This window comes from Papaver somniferum, chromosome 5 (genome assembly GCF_003573695.1).
Source record: "Papaver somniferum cultivar HN1 chromosome 5, ASM357369v1, whole genome shotgun sequence".
In the NCBI taxonomy this organism is placed as follows: Eukaryota; Viridiplantae; Streptophyta; class Magnoliopsida; order Ranunculales; family Papaveraceae; genus Papaver; species Papaver somniferum.
In genome coordinates this window covers 85,590,576-85,600,618 of record NC_039362.1, presented here as the reverse complement: position 1 = coordinate 85,600,618, position 10,043 = coordinate 85,590,576, and the positions used below count along the sequence as shown (strand labels likewise).

General features: G+C 36.9%; 1 protein-coding gene across 1 annotated transcript; it reads right to left on the bottom strand.

Annotated features, from left to right (window-relative positions):
• Nucleotides 1–215: 215 nt before the first annotated feature.
• LOC113282086 (protein ESMERALDA 1-like) lies at nucleotides 216–6,065 on the bottom strand. The gene is made up of 10 exons (XM_026531011.1): nucleotides 5,307–6,065; nucleotides 4,204–4,273; nucleotides 3,570–3,637; nucleotides 3,356–3,444; nucleotides 3,043–3,240; nucleotides 2,661–2,865; nucleotides 2,379–2,546; nucleotides 1,889–2,056; nucleotides 1,606–1,796; nucleotides 216–987 (listed from the first exon to the last, which is right to left on the bottom strand). The coding sequence occupies exons 1-10, from the start codon at nucleotides 5,697–5,699 to the stop codon at nucleotides 825–827; spliced, it is 1,713 nt and encodes a 570-aa protein (XP_026386796.1). The 5' UTR covers nucleotides 5,700–6,065; the 3' UTR covers nucleotides 216–824.
• Nucleotides 6,066–10,043: the final 3,978 nt, after the last annotated feature.

The window sequence follows — 10,043 nt, the reverse complement described above, 5'->3', positions numbered from 1 at the left end:
TTTACGAAAAACCGTGATATAATTTAAGAAATAAATCTTATCTTAAAAATTGTGCAAACTACAACTAGGTCATTTAATTAGGGATGGAGGGAATAGTATTTTCACTTCGGGTCCGTGGAATTTAAAAGTTAATAAAAACATGGGATAATAATATAGTATACGAATTCCCAACTGGAACAGAAAGTCACAGTCATAAACTGACAGGAGATTGAACAGAAGAAGAAAGAAAAACTTGATTAATCATCAATACAGGGAACTACAAGACAAATGATGGCACAGTAGAAAAATGAATCACATTTGACTAACAAAAAATAATCTGATTGTGAGTGAGATTACATGTACACAAGTTCAGGTCATCCCTATCTTTACAGTCTTCACATATGATACTGTCAAAAGCAGAGACTAAATATACAAGCCTGTAAAAAATGAATAGCGCACAAAATTGCAATTCACATGTCAGCAGCAATTGTTAGATACAGCACCAGTTATCGTAGCAGACTCGATTTTTCTTCACTTGATGAAGTCCCAAGCAGCTCACTTTCTCCTGCCAGCAGCTGATGTCTCTTCTCTTCTGTTCTTCTATTTTCACAATCAACAGCACTATACACAATGGGGGTAATGTACTCTGCCTTCCATCGAGGATGATTGTCTCTCAACAAATTCCTCGAAGATCCAAAATTCGCAGAGTGTATCCCACCATACGTGAAAAAAAAATGAAAGAATTACAACAATGCAATATTGTGGGGGTCAACAATGACATGGGTCACGCCAAGATACAGGAAAATCGAGGCAAATCATATCCTATCATTTTTTCCCAAGAAAAATCATGGAGACGATTGCGGTTTAACTTCTTCTGTTTTGTTCACACGACACATACAGTCTGGACAGGGGAACGTATATATGGAGTCATTTGGTCTCTTGAGCTCAATTCCCTTTGAATCACTGTGAGATCTCATGTTCAGCATCTGGCGTTTGAAGGTCTTCCATCTGTCAAAAACATTGAGTTCTCTGATAGTCAAAATTAGGTCTATGTAAATACTTGATAATCTAGAACAATAAGAGTGTCAGACTACGAGAGATGACATACACATAGATAAATGAAATATGATACTGGGCTGCCCTAAATTTATAACAAATTATTAATAATGTTCCTTGGACCTTTAAAGTAGTGAAATTAGAAACAGGAGCCGAAGTCACAAACAATGAAAGAGGAATGCAAACATTAAAGCTTCTGCTTCTATATGAATGTACGGGAGAGACTATGCAAAGATGAGTGAAGCTTTTTGAGAGATCAACAAACTCATTTCATTATCACCAAAAATAGTCTTCGGTGTCCGTTCCTACACTACTGCTATGACGTGTGAGATCAATTTCTTCATTCAATAAAATACAACTGAGACCTCATGCTTAATTCTGTCTGGCAGGACCCACTAAACTTACTCTTTTCTCTTTCTCGTTTTGCCTCCAAATACTAGGTAAGATGACTATAAGAGAAGATGTGAAGAAAAAAAACTACAACCAAATATACGAATTAAATAGAACCCAGATTCCACAACTGGTATCTCACATGAGCAAAATGAGTCTGCCTACATGTTGGATACTTACCCAATATTTGGATTATCAAACAACAACGCCAATTTTCTCTTGTCCGGCCTAATTGTCTTCGAGTGTCCACCAAACAAATACCTCCTATGCCCCATTAGAAAATGAGGGAAATTACCACCTTGAGTTGTCACAAACACCTCACTATGGAGACAAACAGTGTAGTCGATAGCAGCCATCCTCGAAGAAAAATTCTACAAACAGGAACAAAATTAGAGCGAGGACATTGACAAAGATCTTTATTTTTGTTAAGTTTGACACCAGGGATGCAAGTAGGAAGCCTAACCTTGAAGGGGGCGAGTTCTTCAGCTGTTGCAAGCATATCTTTTGTTTGTAATAGAGGAAACATTTCGAGAAGTGGTGCCATGGTTTTCTCAGCATTGTAAATCTTTCCAGATGCTAAAAAGATGGATGTGCTATTATCAAAACCCATCCCCCTAAGCATCAAGCCAACCTGAGATCATGCAGTAAATAGGGAATATGAACATGTGTGTACTTAGATGGGAATAAAAAACTATATAAAAACTGTGATTATACAGAAAAGTAACCAGTTTATTTCTTTTAGCAGGGCAGTGTGGACTAAAACTTAGAAACAGCTCCCAATTACTAGGTCTTAACATGTTTTAACAATTATAATTTTCTGAGTGAGAATCACCTTGGGAATTCAAATTCTGTCGAAACCATAATATTTACAGAACATTTATTGTGTTAGTATAGATACACTTACGTAACTGGATGTGAGCATGAAAACATTTGATTAAAATTGAAGGCATTACCTCCAAGGGAGTAAGTGGACATTTCCCATTAATCCTAATTGATCCAGGACGGATTACACGACCAGGTTTAGTAAATTTTCCTCTCCAACCTCTCTCCCTGGCTGCATTCATGTCACTTATCTCTTGCTCCCCTCCATCAAATATGCAACAAGAGAAGGCAACCATATCCTATATGTTACCAAAGAAGATTTAAGGGTGACTATCAAATTCCCGATGATACTCTAAAACTAAAATCATTACCAAAAGTTATTGAAAGTCGATCATCTAGGTTGCAAATTTAACCTCTTCGAAACGGAGATGAACTGCGATATATTTTCCATTATTGTGAGCACTGCGTTCTTTCATTCTTTCGACCAAACTTTCTGCCAAAGTTGCAATCGGATTTGCAAACCTCAATGATTCATAATTTGCCAAGCATCTAAGCCTCTGAACAGCTGGAGGAGCATCGAATGACAACCGATTTGCAAAAGGAGATATTCTTATAAACCTGAATTTTCCATTTAGAGAAGCAGATGTGTTTCAGTTTAGCCGGTTCATTAACAACGGAAAAATTAAAAAAGAAATTAAGTTTAGCTTGCTTTTCCTTACAAAGGGGATAACGTGACATTTAGAACTCACATAAGAGCAACTCATGAAAAATATACACAAAGGAAATTTAACTCACTGTTCTTCAAGTAGCCTAGGAAGAACCGACTCCCTGTAATACTTGATGGAAGACCAAGCCTTTACTTTGAAGTTGTAAACATTACTCATGTTGTGGTCAAATCTTTCCATGATATATCCTGGCAACTTATTAACCACCCTTACATCACCTTTCAAGGTCTGAATGAAGTACTCCTCGTTATAGATATCACTGAATTTGCTGTAGAGACATTATTTTTACTGATAAGCCAAATAGGTGAAACAAGGTTTATACGTGAGCAAAATAATAAAGATTAAACTCCTTAAACATGTTAAGGTTCAGATACGACACGAACCTAGGATCTCTCCAAATACTATGGTAATGGAAGTTGGGTATTACAAGTGTTGCATTCAGATAGCCCGCAACAGCAACTGCATTGCCTATCTGCAGCTCAGAGACAGTAATTGCATCACAAAGAAGCCACAATTTGTTTGACAAGCTTCATACACAGACTATACATGAAGGCTTAAACTAAACAACTGCAGAGTGATGGAGAAATAAGAACAAACCGATGTCCTTTGCTGATTTAAGCCACCATTTGCCTCGACATAAATGTAACCATTTGATTCAGGCAGACCTATAGAAAAGATAACCCCGTGTTAATGTTGTCATTAACAGATGATCATAATGTGACAGCACTAAGACTAGTAGAAAAGCAAATTAGAAGCGCTGGAAGGAAAAGAGCAATTGGTGTGCCAGAGATAAATATCATGGGGTTCCAAGAACTAAATGTGCCATGCTAAGTATGACAGGTCTTCCACTGAAAGCTGAGTCCTCGAGTGGACAAAGTCACAAAGAAGTACACACCACTAGGATGATAGCGATGTTCTAAGACGCAATTTATTGACATAGCATGAGCCATATCATATATTTTTTTTTTAAATCACAACCATCGGTCATTGGACAAAATAAGAATGTTGAAAACCAGTACTTGAGCAGAAAAAGTCTTACTGATTACATGACATGCTTTACAGCAACAAAATCCGTAAATACAATAAAATGCCTCCACTCCAGTATTATTTTAGCAATACTTATCAGTATTTTAGCAGCTAAATTATGTAAGAAAAGTAGTTCAACTCTGCAGCGATATCTATGGATCCCGAAATAGAAATTCAAAGCTTATGTAGCATATTTAATCCATACCTTCTTCAGACTTGTTTATACAAGGCCTCCATTCACCACCTTTATAAGGGTGTCTCCATACTGTTGCTAACTACAAAGAATCATTAGCTTGCTTTTAGAAATAGATGAAGTAACAAACTATATTGGAAGAGGCACAAAAACTCAAGGATGCAGTACAGAATGCTTAAGGATCATTTTTTTGAAGGCAGCAACAATGCAGCATATGTAAAGAAAAGATTTGACCAGATTGAAAAGGTTCCCAGTGGACATAAAAAATCAATGGCAAATCTCGAATATGGTTAACTTATAACAACCACCACCCTGCAGTGCCAAGCTGATGCATCACAACATTAAGTTTGCATACCTCAGTTATGAGCTCCAATCCTAATTATACGCATGACTATACACCCCATGTTATTCTACTCTCAAGAGACACCAAGATTACGAGTTCACTATAGATAGACTCACAATAGAATCTCACATTAAACCAAAGTTAAACTTAAAATAACCCCATTCATTTGCAAAACTGAGCCCTATCACACAACTTTAACAAATCCTAACACCTTCTTCTCTTTCCCATCTGATATCCAATTATTAAAGAAAGGTATCGTTTTATATAGATACAGAAAACCCAAATCTTTTAAGTTTATCCCATTGCTTCTTATGTAGATGGGAATCTTTAATCAACCACATTGAGGCGTGATTTTGTTAGTGAGTTCAGTAAAATATCAATGCAAAAAATGAACTCCAACAAATAGTAGTAATTGGTAGAGTAGAAAGAACTTGTAGATAAACCAAATTCCACTAGCAAAGGGTATGCTCATATAGTTTCTCTAGTAAAAGACTTATTGGCTTACAGGCGATTGCACCATGTTATACAAGTAGATCCTACGAATCCAAAAAAGCTGAATTGAAGCACAATTCCTTCTCAGGAAAGAAACACCACCCAAACTCCACCCAAAATAATAAGCATTTTGGCATTACAATATCATAAACCTAAAAAATTAAGAAAATTAGGTTTTTGTATTGTTCCCCCCTTTTGTGGTAAGTTTGATCCTCCTAATCCAAATAAACATGCATTGTTATAAAATTTTCAGATCTAGAAATAAGAGATAAATACTAACCGCATCTGAAGAGAAATTATCAGCATCCATTTCAGGCCGTAATTTGTTATAAAGTTGAGGAGAACGATAGACAGAACCAGGAGGAGGACGAGAGTTGATATCAGGAACAACAACATCTAACGAAACGGTACCCATATACAGAAGCATCCCAGAAATATAAATAAGAGGAGCAAATAGAAAAACTCCTTGACGACGTAGAAGAACAGACAATAGGATCCATGCGATTCTCTGTGCAAATGTTTTCGGTGGTGGTAGAAATTTACCACTACTTCCACCACCTTTGTTATTGCTGCTTCTTGTATGTCTTAATCTTGGTGAACCTCTTAATGGTGATTGCGGTGGTGACGGTGAGTTATGACCACTACTTGATATTCTATTATATGCTGGATGCATCTCTTTTTTAACGCAAAATCGAAAAACTCATCACAAATTTACATAAGCTCTCTTTATCTATTGATTTCTCTATTGTCTGTATTTCTGTTGGTGGTGGTGGCGGTGGTGCTGGGTGGTGGGTGGTGGTGGTGTTTCTGTCTCTCTCTCTCTTCTGTGATTCTTTTGTTCTGTAATGTTTTTGTGTTTTTTAAAATTATGGGTTGTGTGTGTGATGAGTTGATGTCTTTGTAAATATCTCTCTCTTTTATTGTCTTTAATTTGCTTTCCCTAATATGGTTTTGTATTATTAATTTTGTTTATTTATTTTTTTAATTTGGAATTGGGAAAGCAACAAAAAGGTTAGAAGAGAATGGGAAGAAGAAGAAGGAATGGTGGAGTGATCGAATGACATAAGAAAGCACGATGCACGTGCCAACAAAAGGATGTGATGCAAAAAAAAAGTGTTTGCGTGCAACTTTCCGGGTTTTTGGTACCAAATGTTATGCATTAAGGATTTCTGCTGCGGACAGGCGGCTTGTTTGGCCACTGCACACAGGCGGCTGACACTTTGGTAGTTGCAAGATATTTTTGAAACAAACTACTGTGTTTCAATGATTTGCGCATTTCCTGTTGAAGGCGCATAATGACTTTGAATTTTTTTTTATATAACTTGGGCGAGCTTTTATTTCATGGTTACTAACGGGTTCCAGTTTACTTGGGTACTTACATTTTGTACAGGATAAAGCACATTTCAATTTATTTTATATGGATTTTAATATCTTTTTCGATAGGTTAGCAGTTTCCGCTGGAAGTAAGGCTACCATTTCTGTTTTTCCAATATCATATGCTGAGATAGATAGCATTACAATCCATCGTCCGAAAGCTTCATTAATATAAGCTGTGTGTGCGTGTGGAATGTCATTTGGTTTTAATTAAAAGTAGGCTATACATTACTCTCGTGAGAGGAAGGAAGTACCGCGTGATGCCTCCCGCTCTCCTTTTTATTGCAAGTGCAACCCATTTATTCCAACGCATCCTCTTTATTGCCTTTGCTATATATGTCAACAAAGTATCATGCATATTTTGGGGAGTGACAATGTGTAAGATCCCGTGGGATCAGGGTCTAGGTCTTGCTGGTCTAGATATTTATCAACCCTAGAATAAGAAACATCGTTTACCTAATCTAATCACCTTGGTCGAAGAGATTGTTGCGCACTTGCATAGTTTAGGGGGAAACATAAACACTTCCCAAGTTGGCATTCAATTCATGAGCTCGATCCATTTGCGATTCTAATCCTTTTCGCATATATGAGCGGGTGTCAGCTTAGTATGTCGTCTAGCTCTATCAAATGGTTACAACTTCAGGCCATGAATTATTTTTATCTACTCCCTCCGTTCTTTTTTAATAGGCTGGTTTTATTTTTGGAGAAATTTAAGGAAATTAAGAGCGTCCACAATGGACGACTAAACCCAAATATTTGATCCAATGGATAGGTGTAGTGGGACGGACCATCGATCAAAATCTGATCAAAGACTAAAACCCAGACCAAATTTGGTCGGCGACCAAGACCAAACCCAAATATAGTCGGGCGTTTATATAGTCCACGACCCATCACCAGGCGGACGTATAGTCCACGTCCCACCCCAGGCGGACGTATAGTCCACGCCCCACACCAGGCGAACGTATAATGCACGCCTGTTTTTTTTTTCTTTTGTGTGGGGCGCGGTTTATACCTCCGCCCCACTCTTTAAAACTTTCAAATGCATGGGGCGGGCTTAATACCTCCGCCCCATTTTTTTTTTTTTTTTTGTGAATCTTTCTGCACCGGGCGAACGTATAGTCCCCGTCCCACACCAGGCGTTGGTATAGTCCACGCCCCACACCAGGCGAACGTATAATGTATGTCTGACCAAATTTAGTTTTTCAAACGTAGCGTCACACACCAGACTAAACCCAAAATTTGGTCTTTTTTTCCCTCTTTGGTCTTTGGTTATACTCGCACCACTGCAGTTGCTCTAAGAGAACAAATCATTCAAAGTGGTCCTCATGACACTTGTCAATAAAATAAGTGAAATGAAATGGTCCCCATGACACTTGTCAGCAAAATAAGTAAAGTGAAATGGTCTGCATGACATTTGTCATCAAAAGAAGTTAAGAGAAAGTGGTCCCAGAAAATTAAAGTAACATTTGACTTTCCCAATTAGGAAACCAACCTATTTTTTTTAAAACATTTATTTATAGAAACCAGCCTATTAAAAAAGAGCGGAGGGAGTATTTCTTCTAAAGAGAAGCTTTATTTTAAATTAACAACGAGATTACAAACTACAAAGACGCTTTCTTTTTTGGTGTAATTTGCGTTACCTCCCCTGTAAAGATTGGTAATTTGCATTACCTCCCCTATAAAATTTAAATTAGCAAAACCTCCTCTCGTCAATAATTCTGTTTATTCCAAGTTAGCTGACTCAGCACTAACTTATACGTGGTTTTTATTTTTTTGGAGTAATTTGGGTTACCTCCCCTGTAAAGATTGGTAATTTGCATTACCTCCCCTGTAAAGATTAGTAATTTGCATTACCTCCCCTACAAAAAATCACGTGTAAGTTTGTGCTGAGTCAGCTAACTTGGAATAGACGGAATTATTGAGGAGAGGAGGTTTTGCTAATTTTATTTTTGTAGAGGAGGTAATGCAAATTATCAATCTTTACAGGGGAGGTAACACAAATTCCCCTTCTTTTTTTCCTATTTGTTCGTTGTTTAAGAAAAAGGTTGGGATTTTATTCATTAGACAATCTTAAAAGTGTTACCATCCCATGCGCATTATACGCTAAGAACCTCGTCCCCCTCAAATAAGAAGTGATCGTGAATGTATTTTATTTTTTTTATTTTTTTTTGATAACAAAGGAACCTTTTATCAATGGAGATTCAAGGTTACATTGGGTTTAAAATGGAAAATTCATACAAGTACAACACCGAAAAATCCGACAAGAGAAAGAGAATGATCAACGGAACATGACGAATATAAGCATGAACAAGAACCGATTAAATCGATAGGATAATGGTTTTTCTCGGAATTAAAATCCAACCATTTTATTTGTTTTTCTTCTTCATAAAGAAATGCTCCTTAGTTGGAGTGATTTGCTCAAATCTCTTAAAGCTTGTGCTGAAAACTCCGTCGTCAAGAATATCATTGATGAAGATTCCGTCGCCGGATAATCTACGGATGAAAATTCCATCGTCGGAGACAAAAATGATGAAGATCTCGTCGTTGGAATGCATCTCAAGTGGTCTTAAACCCCATAGTAACCAAGAACGACCATTAAAGTCGAGATAAGCCTCTCTAGTAAAGGAGATAAAACCACCACAAAGGTGCAAAAAAATTATCAAATGATAAGAGATAAACATAAATAGACTTATCTATAACAAAGACCTAGTGAAAAGCAAGTAAAGGAGGTAAAAATTACGCTCAGATTCGGCCCAAAACGGACCAGATCTGAGCAGGTTATGATTTCCGGTGAGGCTGTTCTCTTTTCTCTGTGGAGTGAGGAAAGAGAAAGATGTGTAATGACTTGGGTTTTGGGAGTCTAGGACACTTCGTGAATGTATTTTTAAACACCTTAATCTGAGCACTAAAGTATCAGTTCAGCTTTGAAAGAAAATTAAATCCAAAAGATATCTTTATTTGTTACACAAAATCATCTGATGTTCTTCTTGTTAGAGCACTGCTCGGTCGAACTCGCAAGCGTTGATATCTCAAGCTTGTTTTTCAAGTTTAGGTGATCAAAACTATAAGTCTTGATTTCTAGTCTAATTATAGTTATATCTCGAATTAGGATAGAATGTGTAGTTGAGCTTTAGGCTTCACGGTGTTCATCGATTGAAGATGAAGATCTACTGAGGAGAGCTTGGAGGAACTTCATCAACAAAAGGTATGTGGAGACTAAAACTTATCCATCACTCAGAAGTCTATTCTGTTCTATCTCCTAATGAGACTAAGTCGTATAGCTATATATACTTTTATATTATACACATTTGATATTTCGAGCCGAGTTTATCTCGCTTATCTATTTCTCAAAACTGTGTTGGAAACTTTTTGCTTTAGCTATGTTCATCATTATTCTTGACGAGTTTAGTTTGAAACAATTTATTTGTTGGAAACTAAATAATAAGTCAAAAGATGATCATGTGAAAATCGCCTTGAAACATCTTACATGATTTGTGTGAGACAGTCATTTGATGTAGACTCGTAATTTTTCGTATTGATCGTTCAATCACTTGAAGATTACTTATAATTTAATAGTTTGTGTGAAACGGCTATTGTCGTCTTCTAAGGATGTTTCAATGATTGAAATGGGAGTTTAGAACAA

Bases quoted from the DNA above. Each gene is read 5' to 3' on its own strand.
- LOC113282086 (XM_026531011.1), bottom strand. From the start codon at position 5,699: ATGCATCCAGCATATAATAGAATATCAAGTAGTGGTCATAACTCACCG. The intron at 3,445-3,569 runs GTTTGTTCTTAT...TCTGAGCTGCAG, and splicing joins TAAATCAGCAAAGGACATCG to ATAGGCAATGCAGTTGCTGT. The intron at 988-1,605 runs GTAAGTATCCAA...TGTTTTTGACAG, and splicing joins TTTGATAATCCAAATATTGG to ATGGAAGACCTTCAAACGCC.